General features: G+C 42.9%; 1 protein-coding gene across 1 annotated transcript in view; it reads left to right on the top strand.

Annotated features, from left to right (window-relative positions):
* The window catches only part of EXOC4 (exocyst complex component 4), a 359365-nt gene that overhangs the window by 40698 nt on the left and 294748 nt on the right, over positions 1 to 23919 (top strand). The window contains 5 exon segments of the mRNA XM_063153646.1: positions 6096 to 6280; positions 9553 to 9662; positions 17767 to 18010; positions 21447 to 21510; positions 21512 to 21625. Of these exon segments, the coding sequence (XP_063009716.1) occupies positions 6096 to 6280; positions 9553 to 9662; positions 17767 to 18010; positions 21447 to 21510; positions 21512 to 21625 (717 nt within the window).

Here is a 23919-nt window from a genome sequence, read left to right as displayed (position 1 = left end):
TTACCCCTGGTGGGTGCCACTGCAATGCATCTTTCACAGTTCTGTTTCTCCAAAGCTCCACTCTTATTTACAAGGCCACCCTTTGGAACTTGTTTCCAGTTCCATTTCTCTCTCAGCAATGCCTGTCCCATTCCAGGGCATTTCTAACTCAGCATTTCTCATCTCAAAGTTTGCATACAGATGTGAGCTCTCTGTCAGGCTTTGAGAATTCTCTACAAATCCACTTCCCACATTTCCCCCTCTCTCTTCAACAGAAAAAACTTCTTTGATGGCCTTGTTTATCAATTGTTGTGTACAGTGAAGTGCATAAAGCACTATCACTGATATTGTCACTGTAACAATTAATGCCATTATAACATTAAACTCAGTTTATTTAAGAAGTTATTTTAGTTGTTCCCATCTCTGGGTCACAAAAGGGCTTAATCCAACATCACAGCTCTTTGGTTCACAGGTTTGGGTGGGAAGGGACCTTAAATCCCACCCAGTGCCACCCCTGCCATGACAGGGACACCTCCCACCATCCCAGGCTGCTCCAAGCCCTGTCCAACCTTTCCTTGGACATTTCCAGGGACCAGGGGCTGCTCTGGGAATTCTGTTCCAGGAATTTGCGGCTCTTGTGTCTCTCTGCCCCCTGCCAAGTCCCCAGAGCTGCAGGGTGAGGACATTCCTGTTTGCAGGCTCACTCCTTATCTCCTGCAAATGGAATTCAGTGACCTGCTTGTTTAGATCTGCCTACATTTATTTCAGCTGCTTTTTAGTCATTTTCCTTTCCTGTACCTTGTGAAAGTGAGTCCCTTGTAAAAGCAGCAGATCAATTCTCCTTTTAAATGTCAGCAATGTTGTATTCACCAGCCAGGCAGCTGCAACCTTCTGGGTTGTTGCTTATTTATTTACTCTTTTATTCTGAGGGTTCAGCTTTTTCCCTTTTGTCAGATTGTGTTTATGTACAACTTCTTTTTTATCTCAAATATGACCCACAACATTCTTTTCTCTAAACCTTTCTCAGTTGTGTGTTCATGTTTTCATATCTGTTGCCCAAATTCAGAACAGACTGGCTTCCCAGCCAGAAAGGATTTGGTTTTCTTGTAAAATAATTAATAATTGAGGAAGAAATTCTTCCCTGTGAGGGTGGTGAGGCCCTGGCATGGGGTGGCCAGAGAAGCTTTGGATTCCTGATCCCTGAAGTGTCCAAGACCAGGCTGGATGAGATTTGGAGCAACCTGGGACAGTGGAAAGTGTCCCTGCCCATGGGGACTGGGTGATCTCTAATGTCCCTTCCAACCAAAACCATTCCATGATTCCATGATTTTACAATTCTATCATTATTTTGGTTTTTTCCCCCTCTCTGAAAAAAAAAATAAAGACACTTTTCTCTTTATCTCTGCTCACTTCCAGGCCTGAGGGCTCAGCTTTTTCCCTTTTGTCACATTGTGTTTATGTACAACTTCTTTTTATCTCAAATTATGACCCACCACATTGTTTTCTCTAAACCTTTCTCAGTTGTGTGTTCATGTTTTCATATCTGTTGTCCAAATTCAGAACAGATTGGTTTCCCAAACAGAAAGGATTTCGTTTTCTAGTAGAATAATTAATAATTGAGGAAGGAATTCCTTAATAATAATTAATAATTGAGGAAGGAATTCCTCCCTGTGAGGGTGGTGAGGCCCTGGCACAGCTTGCCCAGAGAAAATGTGAATTCCTGATCCCTGGAAGTGTCCAAGGCCAGGCTGGATGAGATTTGGAGCACCCTGGGACAGTGGAAAGTGTCCCTGCCCATGGGGACTGGGTGATCTTTAATGTTCCTTCCAACCCAAACGATTTCATAATTCCATGATTTTATGATTCTATCATTATTTTGATGGAAAAAATTGAGACTTTTCTCTTTATCTCTGCTCGCTTCAGGCCTGTAGGGGTTCAGCAGAACCCTGAGGGAATAAATAGATTTCACTGTAAGTAGATTGGGAAACTCTGGCTGAAGTCAGGAAAGAAAGAATTTTGACAAACACCTTGTTAACACTGAGGTTCTCATTTGTTGTAAAATGCTGAATTAAACCCTTCCAAATTTCCTCTTCCACTGAGCAAGTGTTTAGCTGTGTTTCTTTTTAAGGCAATTAAGCCCTGCTCTAAACTGCCTGTGACCTTTAAACAAGCTGCCTAATGGTGCTGGTGCCATGGTTATTTTCTATAAACTTGCAATTTTTAGCTTCTACAAAGCACAGCTCTTTTTTCAGCCTTATTTCATCTCTGTTTCCTAAAGGGCCTTTGCTCATTGTAGGTACTAATAAGTAGAGAGAGATAAGGAGATTTGAACATCAGGAATTGCTATCAGATCATCTAAGCCAAATTCTCTGCTAATCCAGGCCAATATTTTAATTAGTGTTTGACTAAATTACACTTATTGTGTGTTTCAATGGGAGAGAGAGCTGAATTCAGGAATTAAATGTGGTGCTGGTGGGCACTGCCTGTTCTTTTGGTACAGTTTACTCATTGTAAAGCAGGTTTTTTTCCACAATGCTGGGATCCCCCTGCAGAAAAACTAACACAAATCACTTTATTTCCATTTAACTGAGCTGTGTGTGTAGGAAGGAGAGCCAGGAGTGAGCATCAGCTGCTTTTTCTGGAGCCTGGAACCACTTCAGTCCTTCTGTACATCTCCTTTCCAGGTTTCCTTGGGCTGCTTTTCCCTTATCAGTGTTAACTGGAGTCTTGCAGGATAACTCTTCTTCTCTCTATCCAATTCCACATCTTTTAGTGCTTTTGGATGGGAGGGTTAAAAACCAGGGAAAGCTGATTGGCATCTCTTGCATAATCCAAATTTTGGTGTGTTAGGAGATGAGTGGGGCCATTAAGTCAAAAAAGTTCCATCTAAAGTTCCACTGTTGATCTGCCTTTAGTGTATATTTAATTTTGTACATTTTTTTATTGATATTTTTGCTTCCTTTTGGTCACTTATGCTGTTCTGGGCTGGTTTATCCAGCACACAAAGGTTTTAATCTCATATTTTTTATTCTGGAATATAATCTTGGGTGCTGCTTTGTTGCCAGGACCTAAATCATCTTTCTGTAAGCCAAACTGCAGAAAGGAAAAATATTTGGTTTGGTTTTTAGCATAATATTTCTATTTGTTGCCATCTAAACCAACCTTTGACTTCCATGAACATGAATATAATAAATGGTTGAATATTCAATTTTATTTTCTTAAGATGTCTTTGAGAGTTGTATTTTGGCCTTAATATTTTTGGTGAGCAATGAACCGGCAAGACGAAAACAGAGCTGAGTGGAAAGTTTAAATTCCCATTCTTTGTGTTTCAGAGAAAACTTTTCCTGGATGTCTTGGAATTTTTTTTTATGTCACTTTTCACTTCTTTTCTGGCTGCTTTTTCATCTCTCAGTTTCTCAGTATGACAAATGTTTAAAATGTGATAAATTGCTCCTGCTGCTTGCTCTGGTGGGATTTTTGGTCCACTCTCAGGGTAGTTGTAGCTTCCTTGGAGCAACTGGGGAGGATTCAAGTGCCTTTGGGATGGGCAAATTTGGGGAATAATCCCCACCTGTAAAAGGAAGAGGAGAGGAATTCACATTATTTCCATTTTTTTCCATATGGTCTGTGCTGAGCTCCTCCACTCCTGTGAGCTCTGCCACCTCCTATGGGGAGAAGGAAATTGGGTTTTTTCTTAATTTTTGGGGTGGGTTTATGATGTGTGATGGCCAAACTTCCCCAACGATTCCCAGATGGATACTGGGAAGGAAGAGGATGGACAGTGAGGAGAGTAAAAATTAATTTTAAAAGTCTGACTGTCCCATGGATATTCCATTTTTTTCTGAGCCTGGAGGCCAGCAAAGGAATACTCTGGTGATGGATGTTCTTTCAGTAGGGTGCCTTTGGAATGGGGAAATTTGGGGAATAACACCAAAGGAAGAGGAGAGGAATTCACATTTCCGCTTCTGCCTGAGTTTCCCATGCGGTCTCTGCTGAGCTCCTCCACTTGGGTGATCTCTGCCACCTCCTCTGGGGAGAAGGAAATTGAGGTTTTTCCATCATTTTTTGGGTGGTTTTATGATGTGTGATGGCCAAACTTTGCCAGCTATTCCCAGATGGATACTGGGAAGGAAGAAGATGGACAGTGTAGTGTGGCAAGTGAGGAGATTTAAAACTTAATATACAAAGCTTGGCTGTCCCATGGATATTCCAAGTTTTTCTGGGCTTGGAGGCCAGTAAAGGAATACTCTGGTGATGGATGTTCTTTCAGCAGAGTTAATATTTACTGGTACTGAGGGAGCAGCCCTTGGCTGGGCTGGCTGCTCGCTGTATCTTTGCTTTTAATTTTTAATGTTTGGCTGACAGGTTTGTTCTGAACCCAGATCCTGAAGTGCAAGCAAATGTCTTATTTCACTGATAGCACCCTCAGTTAGCAGGGAATGGGTTTTTAAATTTTATTTAAACCTCTGCATGCCAAACATGCTCTTTCCAGTTTCTTACAACATCAGCACTGAGAGTTTGGAAGCTGCAGAGGGATGCCATCATTTATTTATTAGGAACTGGAAATCTCTGTTAAATAGAAAACCAACTGGGAGGGATGCACAGGGAGAGTGTTGCTTTTAGGCACTGATTTGTCTTTCCTGGTGGGTTTTGTCTGTGTTTGAGTTTTGTCCACGTTTATTTTTAGGATGGAAAAGAAAATTAGGGAATTTCAGTGCCCATGGGATGTCAGCTGGTCGTTATTTCAGATATTCAAATGGTGTAGCTACAGGACATAGCCCTTGTGCAGACTAAAGGATGAGGTCTCCTAAGCTTTTTCAGTCATGACTTTAAACAAATTAAATTAAAGCCATTTTCTCCCCATTTGCTGAATTTGGAATAATGGGGGTTTTTTTTGGTGTTTCTGTAATGGAAAGAATAGCAGCCATCAAACAGCATTGTCACTATCTTCTTCTAACACTTTTCTACTTAGTAATCCTCTTATTTGGGGATAAACTGTGCTTTGATTTTTATTTAAGAACTGTGTTTTCACTAACTTGTTTTGTACATATGCTTAATATTTGAAGGCTGCACATTAAATCTGAATCATTTGGATGTCAGACCCTTCTATATAATTTATTTGGGAACAGAAATAAAGAAATATTAAAATATTACTTCAAGATTTTCTGCTTTAGAAGAGTTTTAAGGCTAGAATAATCCTGGGTCTCACACATTCCCTAATCCAAGAGGAAAATTATTGTATTTGTGGGGTTCCCAGATGAAGGGAGGAATTGTGAAGGTGCTCACAGGGGTCCCAGGCTGAGGGAAGGGACAAGGATCTGACTCCATGTTTCAGAAGGCTGATTGATTATTTTATGATATATATTACATTAAAACTATACTAAAAGAATAGAAGAAAGGATTTCATCAGAAGGCTAGCTAAGAATAGAAAAAGAAAGAATGATAACAAAGGCTTGTGGCTCAGCTCTCTGTCTGAGCCAGCTGGGCTTTGATTGGCCATTAATTAGAAACAACCACATGAGACCAATCACAGATGCACCTGTTGCATTCCACAGCAGCAGATAATCATTGTTTACATTTTGTTCCTGAGGCCTCTCAGCTTCTCTGGAGGAAAAATCCTAAGGAAAGGGTTTTTCATAAAAGATGTCTGCAACAAGGAATGATGAATCTGACTCCATGCTCTCAGAAGGATAATTTATTATTTTATGATACTATATTATATTAAAAGATACTAAACTAAACTATTCTAAAGAATACAGAAAGGATACAGACAGAAGGCTAAAAAGATAATAATGAAAACTTGTGACTCCTTCCAGAGTCCTGACAGCCTGACTGTGATTGGTCATTAATTAAAACAATTCCCATGAAACCAATGCACAATCACCTGTGGATAAACAATCTCCAATCACATTCCAAAGCAGCAAAACACAGGAAAAGTAAATCAGATAATACTGTTTTCCTTTTTCTCTGAGACTTCTCAGCTTCCCAGGAGCAGAATCTGGGCAAAGGGATTTTTCCAGAAAATATGATTGTCGCAGAAAATTGCAAAACTGAACGAATTGATGGCGAGAGTCGAATGAATGGATGTCTAAATTATGTCCCCTGTTTTCCCCCAGGTGTCAGCAGTGGATTCCCTGGAGGGTCCCCTCCTGCAGGTGGAGGGGCTGAGTGACCTGAGGCTGGAGCTGCACAGCAAGAAGATGAACCTGCACCTGGTGCTGATCGACGAGCTGCACCGGCACCTCTACATCCGCTCCACCAACCGCGTGGGGCAGCGCGGCCGCGACAGAGCGCGCCTCGGGTGCGACAGCCCGGCCCTCCCCAGCACCCCCGACACCCCAAACTGCATCCCTGCCGTGTGTCTGGGTTTGGAAAGCCAGGTGTCTGCTGAGCGAGCCAGGAGCCTCCCCTGAAATGGGAAATCTAAACCCCCTCCCTCCAAAATCGTTATAATTCTGAAGTTAAGGGGCTCTCAGGCAAAGATATGGGAGCAGGAATAACAGTTCTTTTATAGGGAAAATTAAAATACAAATATGATAGTACAAAAAGAACCTGACAGAGTCAGAAATTGCCTGACACCCTGTGAGTCCGGGTGTTGGTGGCAATCTGTCTTGGTTTGAAAAGCCAGGTGTCTGCTGAGGAAGGCAGGAGCCTGTCCTGAAATGGAGAATGTAAACCCGCTCCCTCTGAGTTATTATAATTTTGAGAATTTTGAAATTGTTATAATTTTGAAATTTTGAGAATTTTGAAATTCCTCTCTTTGGAGCAGGAATAAGAGTTTACTAGGAAAATTCAAATGCAAATATAATAGTACAAAAAGAACCTGACAGAGTCAGAAATTACCTGACACCCTGTGGGTCAGGGTATTGGTGGCAATCTGTCTTGGTTTGAACTGACAGGTGTCTGCTAAGGAAGGCAGGAGCCTGTCCTGAAATGGAAAATGCAAACCTCCTCCCTCTGAATTATTATAAATTTGAAATTAAGGGCCTCTCAAGCAAAGATATGGGAGCAGGAATAACAGTTCTTTAATAGGGAAAATTAAAATACAAATAGTACAAAAAACAATTTACAGAATCAGAAATTGCCTGACACCCTGTGGGTCAGGGTGTTGGTGGCAATCTGTCTTGGTTTGAAAAGCCAGGTGTCTGCTGAGGAAGGCAGGGCCCTCCTCTAAAATGGAGAATGTGAACCCCCTCCCTCTGAATTATTATAATTTTTGAAATTAAGAGCTCTCAGGCAAACATATGGGAATAGGAATAAGTTTTTTATTAGGGAAAAACAAATTAAAAGAAAATATAAAAATATGGATGCAGTAGTACACTGCCAGAGTCAGAATAGGAGCTGACACCTTGTGGGTCAGGGTGGTGGCACAGTCCCATTCCATGGTGGCTCAGTCCTCCTGTATCAAATTTAGAGGGAATCCCCATTGAGGGGAGAGGATGATAAGGAGGATTCGATTCCATGGATATCAGAAGGCTAATTAATTATTTTATTATTTTATATTATATTACATTACATGTAAACTGAATCTGCCAAGCACTCAACTCTGCACACACTGCACAGAATCTTGTGACTGTCACCCAGCAGTCCTGACAGACACACACACACACCTGGCCCTGATAGGCCAAGGAAACAAAACACCATCACTGTGGGTAAATAATCTCCATATTGCATTCCACTTTGGCACAAACACAGGCACAGCAAATGAGATAAGAATGTTCTTGGGAAGAATTGTGCCTTGCTTTTCTCTGTGAAGAGAAATGTGGTGACACCCCTGCAGTGCCAGCTGTGGCTCTGCTGCAGCAGGGATCCTGCACAAGGGGGGAGTTTTCCTCTGCAGCTCCAGGGCTGCTGCAGATGGGCCTGGGCTCCCTCTGGCCATGCAGGGCAGCAGAAAGCTGCTCCTCTGGCAGTGCAGGGGGCAAAGGCTGCTGTGCTGTGCCAGGCTCAGATTGGATCCAGGTAGGAATGCTTGGCTCCTCCCCTGGGCGGAGCATCTCCCCATGGGATGCTGGGATTGGCTCAGCCCTGCAGGGACACTCAGTGGCCATGGACAGCAGAGATCTCCTGCAGGGAGGGTTGGCTGTGGGAGAGAGAAAGAAACCTGCCCCATGGACAGAGAGAACTGCCCCACCTCTGACAGATGGCAAATAGAACACACACCCCCATTTCCAACCCAAGACACATGCAAATCCCTCAGCTCTGTGGCTCTGGAGAGCAGAAAATTCAGATTTGTTGGTGCACCTCCAAGCTTGTTTGCATTCTTTCACTTTTCTCAGCGCTTCTCTTTTTTGGTTGGGGTTTTGCTGCTTCCGACAGCTCCTCTGTGCATTCTCTCCCTTTCCTGATCTTATCCCTCTCCTACAAATGTCATGCTCATGAGGCTCAGGTCAGGGAAAAGCTGCTCATTTTTTAGGAAATATCCACAATTTAAAAGCCTCCCAACCAATGTGATGAGATGGAGGCCACAATACTTCAGTGTCTGAGCTGAAATGTGTTGGTTTCAATGTGTTCCAAGGTGTTTTGAAGGTGTTGGAACTTCTTACCTGTTTGGTGCCTGTTGTCAGTGAACATTTAATTAATATAGGCTAATTTTCCCTGAATTTCCTAATTCTGAGTTGTTTCAGGGAAGGAAGAAATTGGCTGGAAAAGAGAGAGGCAGTTTTGGGAGATCATTTTTGCACAGTAGGAGAGGTGGGAAACCAAAGGGGAGCCAGCACTTGATAGAGATACAAAGAAAAGATAAATCAACATTTTATTATGAGAATGAATAAAAATCTGCATGCCAAAAATACAAGGCAAGATAGCCAGTTGCATTAAATGAATTCATGAAAGAAATGATTGGTTGAAATTGAAATTTCTAGGAAGGAGGTTTGCTACCAAGTCATCAGTCTCTTCCTTACTCATCTTAACTAAAAACAGCCACAAAGCTTTGGTGCACCCAGACTGCTAATTAACTGTATTTTGTGGTTGCTACAGGCACTTTTCTCTTACTCTGGATTCTCTTTTTTTCACTTTCTCTGATGCACATTTTGAATATTTGATAACACCAGCTCTTGAAGCAAGAGTGCCTTGTTGCTTTGGGTGGTTCCTCTGCAGGATACCAAGCCTAACCTTTGTTTTTTCACATTTCCATGAGCATTTTCACCTCTAAGCAAACATCCTGAGCTCCATTGTAGGAGCCTTCCACATTTCTTTCTCCTAAAAATGATTTCTTGCCTGTGTCCCCCTGCCACGTCCAGCAGCTGGGACAGTGTGGCACATTTTTATCAGTTAATACAATGTGAATTTTTTAAATGTTTCAATTTTTGAATAAGGAGGTTCATTTGGGAAGGGATGTACATGGTGGGCTCAAAACAGGAATGTGAAGGGCAGGAAAAAAGGGTGGAGGTTTCTGGAGGGAATAAAGAAGTTTGGAGGATTAGAAGTTGACAGAAGGCCTGGAAATGGGAACATCTGTTAGGCTTAATCTGTTTCTTAGGCTTAAAATGTAAGGAATATGTGGATATTTGTTGTAAATAAATATTATAAATAATAATCAACTGTTTGCTTTAATTCTTTCCCCTCCCACAGGTCCCTTGTGAAAGACTCCTCTCCTGTGCCTCTGATGGATGTCACCAATTTATCCACACCTCGGAAATTCCTTGAGACTTCCCAGTTCAGTACTCCTGGAAGCTCCAGCAGTGAGTATTTAAGTATTTATCTTCATTTATAGATTTTCAGCTGATTTTGCTGGAGCAGGAGGAGACAAATCATCCCCTCATGGCTCAGGGGAGTCGAAAACCTTTGAGGTGATTTTGTCGCAGAACGAGTGGGTGCTGTGTCCAGGGGCAAAACTTGGCTTTTTGTCCTCATGGAAAATCATCTTTTCCCTCTCCAGCTTCTTAAACACACTCAGTTTCCTGTGCCTGTTCTCACCTTGATGGTGTTCTTGATCTCTTGAGCAGCAGAGATTTGCTGTGGGTTCATTCTTGTGTGCTTTCCTCAGCATTATTTACTGCAGGCAGCCAGGTTGGTGGAGATATTACTGAAGTTTTTTATTGTGTGGGAGCCAAAAGGTCAAATCTGTTCCTTGTGGGAGCTTTGTAACTTTGACTAAAGGTCTGGCTGTACACAGGAATAATCTGGGGCTGATCTTTTATTCCTGTTACTGAAACAAACAGCAAGGAAAACTCTTTTTCACTGGGGGCTTTTGTCTGAGCTTTTGGAAGGGCTGCAGAGAGGGGAAATTAATCTTTGTATTGTTTCAGGAGATTAATAAGTGGGGTTGTCCTTGATGAATAATACAGAAGTGACCTCCAGTCTCTTCCCCTTTTCAAACCTGACTGTTTCAGTATTCCTCAAATGCAGAGAATATTTCCTTCTCTTTTCAGCCTTATTAATTCTTTTGTCCTTTTGTTTCTAGTTTTGTCACACTTGCCTCTCAGATTGTTCTGTCTGATTATTCTTATCTTCTGCTCCTGGAGGGGTTTTGTTCATCAGCTCTGCTCCTGCCAGGCTGGTTCTTGGAGCCTGGGGCTGTTTTTCTGTGTCCTGCAGGTTTGGGAGGAGTCACAAACTTCCAGAGCTGGAAACTGCACAAAATATGGAAGAGAAAATGAAAATATATGAAAATTGAAAATATGAAAACTCTGGGGGAGAAACTCAAGAATTCCTGTTCTGCTCTATGATCAGTGGGAAGTTCAGTTTTCTTGCAAAAGATCTCAGGATTTTGAGGAACTGTTCACAAAAACCTGAATCCCAACCTCACTGGAAATAGGATTATTTGGGTTGGAAGGGATCTAAAAGACCATCTAGTTCCAACCCCTTTAAATGTTAAAATACTCCTTTTTCAGTGATATTGATAGTGTCTGCTACTTTCTCCCCCTAAAATATTGCTTTTCTCTATAGTAATAAAACCCAAAAGGTCTGAAATTATGGAGCTGATGGGGATCTCTCACCTCACAGCTGGGGAACAGAGCAGGAGATGCCCCTCCTGATCTTTTTATTTAGCAGATCTCTTCTTGCTCTTCTCACCCAGTGCACCAGAAAATCTTTTCCTTGGCTCCTCCTTGTGCTCTGCATCACTCACTGAAGTGCTGGGCAAGTGTCCCTCAGCCTGGCAAAGATGTGGATTTTAAGAGAAAACATTTGATCTGCATAAAACATGCATATGGTTCTGCTTCAAGTGCACAATGTACTTATGTAGATTTTTTTCCCCCCTGTAATTTTATTTAAAAGTAGCCTTTTCCAGGACTGCACAACTAGCAGAGAATTTCAAACTTATGCCTATGCATAACAAAAGCTGTTTCTGCCTGTAGTCACTTAAGTTCTTTGGCTTTTTTATTGATGAAGCAAAGTGTCTGTGCATATTAATGGGTGCCATTCTAAAGCACTGACTCATTCATCCCATCCCAGCAAAGATGCCAAAATTTGGAGTCCTTCCTGCTCTCCCTTCCCAGAGGAGATGTTACCTTGTGCTGTAGAATCTTTATAAGGAAATTAAAGCTGTTCCTGCTGCACGTAAAACAAACAAATCCTTTGGAAATGCTCACCTGAGGATTGGAGATGTGGCAGCTCACCAGTAACACTTTCCCTTCATGCCAGTTCACAGAAATGAATTTATAATTCTCTGCTTGAACTTTCTGTACTCTGAAGGGTATTTAGGAAGGTTCCTGCTTTGCCAGGCTCTTCCTGGAACTCTAAAAGGTGCTCACAAACCCAAGGGTGCCTTTCCCTGGGAAATATGGGACAATACTTCTTAGAAATCCAGCAGAAGATGAGCTGATAGTGACAATAAATACTGTTGAATTGCTAATTAATTGCTATTTGTTTATTTATATTTATTTATAATGGTTTTTGGAGCAAAAAGAGTTTGTATGGGCAGGCAATGTGGTGGTTCTAAGGCCAGGTCTAGGAACTGCTCCTGGTTCTCTTTATTCAGGAACCAGAGACTTCTCCACATGTGGAGACCTCCAGAGCTGCTCCTGCAGAATCTCTGCAGGAACCAGAGCTTGGAATATCCAATTTTCAAGGTGAATCTAAAAAATGCCATTGTGCCAGTTTGTTGTCACAGGTGCCTCTACTCCAAACGTGCTCAAAAGATTTCTTCTCTTCTTATGGCCTGGGTAAATTGCCTTTATCATTTTTTTTCTTAGAATTGAATGATCTGGGGAAGTGTTTGAGGAAAGAAAGGGAAAATCAAGGAGATTTTAGATCCATGTGGTGAAAGCCAGGACATAATTGCTCTTTTTTGTGTAATTTCATGAGTTGTTCCTGTGTGTGGTCCCAGCATCAAATAACTGGCTGAAGTCTATTTATTTTTTATTTGGATGCTTTATTTAATTTTGATGCTTGTATAGATTATGAGGATTTTGAAGTGGGTTTTCTTCTGGGTTTGGTAGTGATGCAGAGCAGAAAATTCCCAAAATCTTCCAAGGACCCATTTCTACAGGAACTGCCCATTTGTGGCTCCATGAACGTGTCAGAACAAGGATTCAGCACCAGGAATTAGCAGGTGATGTTCCTTCAAATCTGAAATTGTGCCTTTGGGCCACCAGGAACTCGTGTGCTTTTCTCTGGAAGGGCTGAAGGTACAAAGGATATCACCAGGAGGTGACATTTTGTGCCTCTGTGCCAGTTCATTGTCACAGGTGCCTCCACTCCAATCGTGCTCGATAAATCTTCCAAAGATTTCTTCTCTTCTTATGGCCTGGGTAAATTGCCTTTATCATTTTTTTCTTAGAATTGAATGATCTGGGGAAGTGTTTGAGGAAAGAAAGGGAAAATCAAGGAGATTTTAGATCCATGTGGTGAAAGCCAGGACAGTAACACATAATTGCTCTTTTTTGTGTAATTTCATGAGTTGGTCTTGTGTGTGGCCCCAACATCAAATACCTGGCTACAGTCCACTTATTTTTTTATTTGGAGACTTAATTTTGATGCTTGTATAGATGCTTGGGTTTTCTTCTGGGTTTGGTAGTGATGCAGAGCAGAAAATTCCCAAAATCTTCCAAGGACCCATTTCTACAGGAACTGCCCATTTGTAGTTCTATGAACGTAACAGAACAAGGATTCAGCACCAGGAATTAGCAGGTGATGGTCCTTCAAATCTGAAATTGTGCCTTTGGGCCACCAGGAACTCGTGTGCTTTTCTCTGGAAGGGCTGAAGGTACAAAGGATATCACCAGCAGGACATAAATCATGGAAAATAGTACATTACATTTTACAAGAGTCCCATAAAAGCTCGTGGATAATGAAACCTTATAATGAGGAGCAGCAAATTTTGGCTGTTCACTGGAATGAAAAACAAGACCCAAGAGCCTTTTTTTCAGCTGCTTTGCTTAAATGAGCTCCCAAAGTTGGCTTTTTAGGGATCAGACAGGAGCTGTTAAAGAGCTCTTTGCAGCAGGGTGGTTCCTTGGGAAATGGCAGTGCTGAGCAAATGAATCCCAGGTGGAACAGAGGTTTTTGTAGGGCATCATCCGAGCTGGGATCAGTAAATTCTGTAACTCTGGTCATTGTTCAGCTATTAGGGGTTTAACCCACAGCTCAACTTTTGCCTGCTTGAACACAGAGTTGAGCATTTTCAGATGAAAAATGGTTTGGTGATGAAAAATTTGTGAAAGTGGCTGGAATTTTATTAGAGAATGTGGCAATACCATCATTCCTTCAAGCTGTTGTCTTATAAGGCTTTTGATGAGATGCATTTAAATGTTCTGCTTCACAAGAGGTTTGTTAGGACAAGAGGAGCAGCCCAGTCAGAGTGGGTTCAGGAAGGGCAAGGATTTTCTCCTGGGAAGCTGAGGAACCTCAGAGAAAAAGGAAAACAATATTATCTCATTTGCTTCTGCTGTGTTTTGCTGCTTGGAATGTGGTTGGAGATTGTTTCTCCAACAGGTGATTGTTTCATTGGTTTCATGTGAGTTGTTTTCACTCTTTGGCCAATCAGTGCCAAGCTGTGTCAGGACTCTGGAGAGTCACAAGTTTTCATTATTATCTTTTTAGCCTTCTGTCTGTATCCCTTCTGCATTCTTTAGTATAGTTTAGTATAGCATTCTTTATATGATATAGTATCATAAAATAATAAATTATCCTTCTGAGAACATGGAGTCAAATTCATCATTCCTGCCTTCACTGGGACATTTCCCAGCAAATCCAATAAGGAGGGGACAGGAGGAGCTTGTTCCTGGGCCAGAGCTTTGTGATCAAACAGCCCCTTAATGACATTAAATGGCAGAGGAGGATGTTTGAAGTGTAAAAGACAGGAGAAAAGGACAGCACAGTTACCCAGGGTTGGGATCTTGTCAGATCTCACAGATGAATGGGCCCCCAAAGCTGCCCAGGGCTGCTGTTTAATGGGACAATGTGCAGGGAACACACTGAACAGTGTATTTTCAGTGTTCCCACTGTTTTATCAAACCCCCAGATCTGACAGAGCCTCCACAGCCGTGTGCAGCTCCCAGATATCGAATTGCTCACTTTGCTCTTGTTTGTGAGAGATGTAAATCAATGTCCTGACTATTTGAGGATGCTGGAAATTGGTTTGCTCTTTGGAAAATAGAAGAGTTTGTCTCAGTGTGCTGGCAGAGTTCTCAGCAAGATTGCTGCTTTTACTCCTCCTAAATGCTGTCCTCACATTTGGCTACAGCTCCATTTCCTCCCCCTTGGGTGTTCATTGTGTGATATTAAGAATAATTTACAAGCTGCTTACAGAGGGGGTGCAGCCTCATGACGAGACCTGTCCTCTGAGGGGATGGGGAGTATCTGCATTGAACTCAGAGAAACAAAAAAATAATAGTCTAAACCTTTCTTTCTGTAGCATTTCCAGTGTTTTTTCACAGCTCTGGTTCCAAAGAGCTCATTTTCTGTGTCTGTGCCTCAGTTCTGCTGTGGGTTTTGGAGAATAACAAATAACAATAACAGAGTGGGCAGAGACCAGGCCTGCAGCCACAAAGTCCTTGGCAGCTCTGTGGGGTGAAAGGTCTGAGATGGAGCTGAGCTTTGAGCAGGAGCAGTTCTGCATCCAGTTGTTAAATTCCAATTGGTGTCTTTATTTTATCTTTGCTTTTTTTCATGTTTGTTTTCTTCTTTAATTACTGCATTCTGGGTGTTTCTAGTTGCTTGTCCTCTAACTTGTTCACATTTAATTGAAAGAGGAGTGTGTGAGAGAGAAAAAAAACCAGTTCTTGATCTTCCTGGTGTTCATTGGCAGAGGATCAAGGAATAGTTTGGAGTTGGAAGGGTCTTTTTAAAGGTCATCCAGTCCAACCCTCCTGCCATGGGCAAAGACACCTTCCCAGGCTGCTCCAGCCCCAGTGCCCAACCTTGGGCACTGCAGGGATCAGGGGCAGCCCCAGCTGCTCTGGGAATCCCTTCCCAAAATCCCACCCCAGGCTCCCTCTCCAGGGAATTCCCTCCATTCCCAGCTCTCCCAGCCTGCCATTGGATCCATCCCCACCCCGACTCCTCTCTAGGAAGGGATTTTGGGATCTGGGGGCTTCACTGGGAACCTCAGCACTCCAGGAAGGGTCTCCCTTCCCTTCTCCATCCCCAACTTCCATAAAAATCCCTGGGGATGGATTCTGAGTGTCCCAAATCCCAGAATGGTTTGGGTGGGAAGGGCCCTTCAGGCCCATCCCATTCCAATGCCACCATCCCAGGCTGCTCCAGCCTGGCCTTGGGCACTGCAGGGATCAGGGGCAGCCCCAGCTGCTCTGGCAATGCCAGCCCAGGCAGGAATTCCTCATTGCCAAGATGCCACCCATGGCTGCCCTCTGGCAGTGGGAGCCATTCCCTGGGTGCTGTCCCTGCAGGCCTTGTCCCCAGTCCCTCTGCAGCTCTGCTGGAGCCCCTGCAGGCCCTGCAATGTGCTGGGAGCTCTCCCTGGAGCCTTCCCTGCTCCAGGGGAACATTCCCAGCTCTCCCAGCCTGGCTCCAGAGCAGGATCCATCCTCTCCTCACTCTCATCTGCTGCTCTGGGTTCAGATGTGAGACCATGTGAGCCATGAGCTTGGTTTGGGGCAGAGGTGCAGAGTTTGGGATCACACTGCAAGAAGAAAAGCAGCCTCTTGATTGATTGAGCCCGAGGTTGGTGTAAACTGGCACCCATTTATTTTATTGTTTATAAATTGGCACCATGCTTGTGCCATTGTTTTCTTGATCTTGCTCTCCCTTAGCCCTGGTGCTGCCCCTCTGGTCAGAGCCCAGCTCCAGGCACCATTCCTCACTCCTGCCACGTTCCTTCTACCCTTCTGCTGGATCTTTTGACATTTCTTCAGCTTCCTGGAAAAGTTTCAAAGTAAAAAAAAAAAAATCTGGTGAGGAGTTGAAACCATGGGAGTCATCTGTCACCCAGCAGCCTTTTCAGAGCTCAGCCGCAGTCAGATGAAACAGCTTTTGGGTTTTCATTTTGATCCAAGGATCTGGAGTGGTGGATGGCACAGAGTGGCTGTAGATCTTCCAAGATGCTTTTGATTCAGCTTGCCTTGAAGACACGTACTTCACAGAAGTGTTTAAATATATTTATTAAATGTTTCACCCAGTCTTTAACAGAGGCATGCTTTTGTTGTTGCTGGGTGTTATCTGTAAATTAAGAAATGTTGCTTAATGAACCTACTTAAAACAAGCAGAGTCTCTCTTGCTTCCCCATCCCCTGTCTCTTAGCAACAGGATTTCTCCCTTTGCAATCCCTGGTACTTCAGGACCATATCTGCAATATCCTCTCTCATTCTTCTCGCTTTACCCTTCCAGAAGCCTTGCTGGAAGATTTGAGGAACTTCATCAACCCCTTGACAGACGTAATAAAGCAGAAAAAGATAAAATCAAACAATCAGTCACTTGGGCAGTGTAAACTTTGCTGAATTCATCAGCAGTCTCTTAAGCTTGATAGTGTTTGTAATGAAAATTCCTCTCCTGTGAAGAAAACAGCAAGGAAAACCAGCTGGGGAGGAAACTGAGGGGGTTTTAGCTCCTTGAAACACATTCAGGGATTTGTAGGGATGTTGTACCCTCTCATTTATGAATATCTTTGATTGCACCAGACTTCCTCTATTTCTTAGCACGGAATTCGCACCATGAATTGTTCCTATGTAACTGTGATATTTTCTAAAAATCCCTTTGCCAGGATTTCTTCTCCTGGAAAGCTGGGAAGCTTCAGCTTCTCCATGTTTTGCTCCTCTGGAATGTGATTTGGAGAATTTTTACCCAGCATGTGAATTGTTTTTAATTAATGGCCAATCACAGCCCAGCTGTGTCAGACTCTCTGGTCAGTCATGGGTTTTTATTATTCATTCTTTTCTAGCCTTTTGATGTCTCCTTTCTCTTTCTTTAGTTTAGTTTTAGCATATCATTGTCATATAATACAATTCCATATAATACAACTCCATATAATTCCATATAATTCCATATAATATAATTCCATAGAATAGAATAGAATAGAATAGAATAGAATAGAATAGAATAGAATAGAATAGAATAGAATAAAATAGAATAGAATAGAATAGAATAGTCTTCTGGGAACTTGGAGTCTATTCTCATCTCTCACCTCATTCTGAGGACCATCACAACACCACAACAACTGGTGACAACATTCCTAAATCAATCCAATGAGCAGGCTGCTGGGTTTATGTCCAGGGAACCTCCCAAGCAAACAGAAACATCCACTGCTTCCCCTTAAAATCCAACTGTTTCTGGTTTCTTTGTTCATTTTTGGTTCCTCCACGTGCTGGGAGTTCTGTGGAGCCGGAGGAGCTCCCGTGCTGCTTCTTCAGGGTTCTTGCTAAAATTAAAAATTAAAATCTCTTCCAGTGCGAGACTCGAGCCTGCTGGAAATCAAAGAGGACACAGAGCTGGATCCAGAGGAGAACAGTGCTGTCTTCATGGGGATCCTCATCAAGGGGCTGGCCAAGCTGAAGAAGATCCCAGAAACAGTGAAAGCCATCCAGGAGCGCTTGGAGCAGGAGCTCAAGCAGATCGTGAAGCGCTCCACCACCCAGGTGGCTGACAATGGCTACCAGAGAGGGGAGAACATTTCCCAGGAAAACCAGCCTAGGTAAGGAGATTTCAACTCCCAGCCCTCAATTGCTGCAAGAAAAAAAAAAATTTAAAAAAGTCTTAATTGATAATATGGCTTGAAATGAGAAAATTCAGCTCGGTGATTTCGAGTGTAGCAGAGTCCAATTAAGCTGATGCAGGTGCAAAGCTTTGAAATCATGTATGGAACTAATTCCATCACCAATGTATGGCCAAGTCTCTAATTGTTTTACATTAATAGCAAGGTGTGGGAGCCAGCTGGGCACTGTGATTGTGCTGCTCCTCAGAATTCACTGCAAGTGGCCTTTGGAGCTAAAGGATTCCAGCAGGAATCTCTTCCAGCTGAAATATTCATCTCCACATTGTCGTGATCATTGTCCAAAGGGAATTAATGGCAGAAAAGTAAAGTGTGTATCTTCATTATGGGCAATATTTGTAGTGGAAAATCACTCCCAAGAAAGACATCAGCTGATACAAACTCCTTTTTAAATTCCTCTCATTAGCACTGGTGGGGAAACAATTCTGTTTTGAAGACTTTGTAGAGTTACAGTGCTGATACAGTGAAAATAAGATTTTTTTAGATGGGTCAGAAGGCAGAAATTGAGTTTCTGATGCCAGGAGTGGAACATATTCTTGATCCTTGTTTTATGAACCAGTCTGGAGACGTTGTGTGGCTCCTGGGTGTCTGTTGGAATTGATAAATTGGATCAGGCCATATATCAATGCCATTAACCTGCCCAGAGGGTTGAGTGAGGCACACAAAGGTTTAATGGGTTTTGGCAGCTGTTGCAGAGTGTGAGCCTTGAAGATGCTCATGGAAAGTGTCCTGAATTCTTGTGGAGTACAGACATAATTAGAACTGGTTCTAAACCTAAATCACACCTGAAGTTCACAGCAAGCAGGTGAATTCATTTATATTGAAAAGAACAAATTACAGGATGGAAGGGTGTCCCCACCCCTTAAATTAGCTTCACTTTTTAAATCAAATCTCAGAGACTTTCCTACTGTCAGGGGAAAAATAAATCGAAACAACAAGGCCCTGCTGCTTCAACAGAGCTCTGTAAAACCCCAAATTTGAGCTCAGTGCAGTGCCCAGAACTGCTGAACTGTTCATTAGGCTGTCAGATGATCCCTGAAGTCCCTTCCAACCCAAACCATTCTGTGACCAAGGATGAGGCTGAGGACCTGCTTGGGGAAATTGTGGTGTAATTCCTTTTGAGACTCCATGCAGCAATGATTTAGAGCCCCTCTGGTTGTACAAGACAGAAATGATTTGTAGAACCAGGCTAGAAAAGCTGCAGATCTGATAACAGCCACTGCTGATCTCATTCTTGGTACTTTTAAAATTTAACTTTCTTTCCCTTCCTTCCTTAATAAGCTTTTCCAAGTAGCTTTGTGCTGCCATCTTTTACATTTGTGTATAAAAATATTGTTAATTGCTCCCAGATTTTTAAACTCCAGATTTTTCTAGTTTGTGATGACTCTTAGTGTGCTCTCTCAGATCCTCAGGGATGGATGGGATCTTGGCAATGAGGAATTCCTGCCTGGGCTGGCATTGCCAGAGCAGCTGGGGCTGCCCCTGATCCCTGCAATGGCCAAGGCCAGGCTGGACACCAGGCTGGAGCAGCCTGGGATGATCCTGAGGGTGTCCCCAATCCCATTCCCTGTTCCTGGGAGCACTGAGGGAGCTGCAGAAGGAGAAGCAGCAGCTCCTGCCCTGCCCTGGGCTCGCAGCTCCTGCTGGGCAGACTCAGAGCATGTGGTGGCTCCAAAGCTGCTGCAGGAAATGAGATGGAGCCTGTCTGTCAGAGCTACAAGTGCCTAACATATGGATTTGGGAAGTGTTATCTCCACGTTTTGGTGGGGTTATGTGGGGACTCGAGTTGCTCATTAAACGGCAGGGAGCTCCAGCAGGATTTTGCTGCTCTCCACCAGTAAAAAATGTGATGGTGCTGTATTGTATTTGCAGGGTGCTCCGTGGCAGGGAGGAATGATGAATTTGACTCCATGTTTTCAGAAGGTTAATTTATTATTTCATGATATTATATTATATTAAAGAATGCTAAACTTTACTATACTAAAGAACACAGAAAGGATACAGACAGAAGGCTAAAACGATAATAATGAAAACTCGTGAATCCTTCCAGAGACCCAACACAGCTTGGCCCCAATTGGCCAATGAGTCAAAATAATTCACGTTAAACCAATGAAACAATCACCTGTTGGATAAACAATCTCCAACTACATTCTAAAGGAGTAAAACACAGGAGAAGCAAATGAGATAATATTGTTTTCATTTTTCTCTGAAGCTTCTCAGCTTCCCAGGCGAAGAATCCTGGGTGAAGGGATTTTTCCAGAAAATGTGAATACCACAGTGCTGCCTCGTCACAAACTGTTCAGGACTTTGCAATGGTGCTTTAATTATGATAATTGGGCAATAGGGAACTATAGGAGCAGGTACAGTGCAGTGCATTTAGATGATATTATAGCTCTAACAAATAGGAGTAAAACAATATAAGCTATATAGGGAGTACAATAGGCGTAAAATCATAGCAAGTGATGAGGGTTCATATTTTAGCTTTCTGTGATTTGAAACCTGCCATATTACTTTAATTAACTCAAAAAGAATTCCTTTTATCCTGGTTCTGGGGGTAAGTTAGTTTTTATTGTCATACTTTTTTCTGGGGGAAGAGCAGGTTGTTTCCCTCCTTGCCTTCACAATGGGCTCTAATATTATGTTAGTCCAGTTTAATTACTGTGGAGTTATTAATGGGTTTTGTCTTCCCTGTAGCCCTACACAGGACATTTTTAAAGTGAGCAATCCTGATATAGGGAAGGGAACAAGGAGAAAAATCCTCAGGAATGTTCAGATACCAAACCTGAGCTGAAGTGAGTCCCTGTCACATTCACATTCTCTGGAAAAATCCCTTTCACCCAGGATTTTTTTCCCTGGGAAGCTGAGAAGCCTCAGAGAAAAAGGAAAACAATATTATCTCATTTGCTTCACCTGTGTTTTGCTGCTTTGGAATGTGGTTGGAGATTGTTTAACCACAGGTGATTATTTCATTGGTTTCATGTGAATTGTTTTAATTAATGACCAATCAGCGCCAAGTTGTGCCAGGACTCTGGAAGGGGTCACGAGTTTTTCATTAGTATCTTTTAGCCTTCTGTCTTTATCCTTTCTGTATTTTTTAGTAAAACACAGTTTAATATTCTTTAATATAATATATAACATAAAATAATAAATTTGCCTTCTGAGAACATGGAGTCAGATTCCTCATTCCTTCCTGCCACAAGGACACTCCACAAATACAATAAGTCTCCTGAGCCCATAGAGAGGTGACCTCAGCATTTGACAAAACAGGACACGAACCCACAGTGCCCTGTCCCCCTGCCCTGCTGTGGGCCTGTGGAAGGTTCCAGAAGCTGAGCAGAGCTGTTTCTGTGCTTGCCAGGTTGCTGCTGGAGCTGCTGGAGCTGCTCTTTGACAAGTTCAACGCAGTGGCCGCCGCGCACAGCCGTGGTGCTGGGCCACCTGCAGCAGACTGTGGCCTCCCCCTGCAGCCAGCACGACGGGGACATCAAGCTCTACGACATGGTGGACGTGTGGGTGAAGATCCAGGATGTCCTGCAGGTAAGGCTCGGGTTTCTGTGGTTGAGATGAACCCCAGGGTATTAAAAGTCTTTTTCCCCAGCCCCACGACTGAAGAAGAAGTCGAGATTCCTTGGTTCTGCTTTTCAAGGTTGTTTTTTTGCTCTTATCTGTGACATTCTTTCTCTGACCTGCTGAGGTCTGTCCAGGAGGTCGGGTTGAGGCACAGCCTGTCCTTGGGGTGGTGTGTCTTGGTTTGAAAGCCAGGTGTCTGCTAAGGAAGGCAGGAGCTTCTCCTGAAATGGAGAATGTAAACCCTCCCCAGCCCTCCCAATTGCTATGAATTTTAACTTAAGAGGCTCTCAGGCAAAAAATATGGGAGCAGGAAATAACAGTTCTTTAATAGGGAAGAAAATAAAAGGATAAGATAAACAATGCTGTAAATTAGAACACTGCCAGAGTCAAAACCCAACCTGACACCCTGTGGGTTAGGGTGTTGGTGTCAATCCCATTGGAATTGTGGCTCAGCCCTCCTGCAGTGTCGGGGCTGGTTCTGCTGGAGCAGGGATCCTGTAGAAAGGTGCAGTCTCTTCCTCTGAAGATCCAGTGGCAGAGGCAGCTGCTGCTCCTCTGGGGAATCCAGTGGAGAAGCTTTGCTGGTGTTCCAGAATCTCCAGATTATATCCAGGTAGGAATGCTTGGCTCCTCCCTCTGGGCTCACATCTCCCAATGGGATGTTGTAGCTCTTATCAGCCATGCAGTGACATTCAATAGCTGTTATCAGCAGATGTCCCCTCCCAAGGGAGGAGTGATTATGGAAGAGATAAGGAAAACTGCCCAGCTGACAAAAGACAGCTGCCATACAGATGGAATACATCTTGCCTTGCAACCTGGAACATGGTGTTGGCTTTTTATACTAAGAGCTACCTGTCCTTTATTCACAATAATTTTCCAATACCTATCACCCATGTTAGACAGTCTGTCTCTACTCTAAACCAATCCAGAAGTGTCACCATCACAGCAGAAGATGGAGGGCAAGAAGTAGGAGAAGAAGGACAGGACACACCCAGATTCCTCCGTCTTGCCTCCTGAACCCCCATTTTAAACTCCCAAAATTCTACTTTTTCACTTTGTGACGAATTCACTATCATTCTACTCACACTCTTGTGGCTTGTAACTCCTCACACAAAGTTGGGAATTGTTTCCATGGGCTAAAATCAAAGGCACAGGTGTTTGTGACTCTGTGCCAGGGTCTCTGAGCCCCCTGGCAGGGTCTGGAATCACCCAGGGCAGCCAGAGCAATGTCCTGGGTTCTGACAGGTAAGAATCCCTCAGGTGGCACATTTTCAGCTTGCAGCTATAACAAATAAAATATAATACAAAAAAAACCCCATAAAATAAAAAAATAATTACAAAACCCCTTCAGAACCATGCCAGAGAATACCTGTCGTGCTCAAAACTCAGCAGTACTGGGATTTAGCTTTGCTTTTTTTTGCTAAGTGGCCACATTTACAACAGATTGTAAAACTCCAAAGAGCTTAAATATCAGCAAAAAAAAATTTCTGTGGATTCATCCTTATGGTGTTTGGAAAGGTTGATTCCTTTTGCCTACCAAGTGATTTATCAGCAGCTTTCAAAGTGACATTTTTGTTCTGTGTTACCATGTCATGCCTGTCTTATAAAGTGTCACAGCTCTAATGGCTTGTCTTCTGCTGTCATTATGGCTGGCTTTAGGCAGCTCAGACACTTGCTGCTGGCGTGTTTGCAGCAAATTCTTATTTGATTCTTCCTCTTAACTGCAAGAGACTAAAGCTGTGCCTTGCTTAGGCTTTATTCAGGTGCTGTGCCTCTCACCCAGGGATCTGAGGTTCTCTCAAGCAGCAGAGCTCTCATCTGTCACATCTCTGTTCTCTCATTCTTGCTGGGTTGTATGTTTTGTGTTACACTGAACACATGTTTGGTATATTTTTATTTATTTCTTTATTTGGAGATTACCTTTATACATAGTGCACAGATGTGGAACTTCACCTGCCGTGTGATAGAGGAGGTTGTGGCATTCCCATTTTCTGGAAAAATCCCTTCACTTAGGATTTTTCTCCTGGGAAGCTGAGAAGCTTCAGAGAAAAAGCAAAACAATATTATCTGATTTACTTTTCCTGTGTTTTGCTTTTTTGGAATGTGGTTAGAAATTGTTTACTGACAGGTGATTGTTTCATTAGAGTTTTGGTGTGAATGTTTTGATTCAATGGCTAATGAGTATTAAGTTGTGTCGGGGCTCTGGAAGGAGAGTCATAAGTTTTCATTATTATCGTTTTAACCTTTTATAAGTATCTTTT

The sequence above is a fragment of the Melospiza melodia genome, chromosome 4 (genome assembly GCF_035770615.1).
Source record: "Melospiza melodia melodia isolate bMelMel2 chromosome 4, bMelMel2.pri, whole genome shotgun sequence".
Taxonomy (NCBI): domain Eukaryota; kingdom Metazoa; phylum Chordata; class Aves; order Passeriformes; family Passerellidae; genus Melospiza; species Melospiza melodia.
Note: the sequence above shows the minus strand (reverse complement) of the source record. Positions and strands in the feature narration are given on the sequence as shown.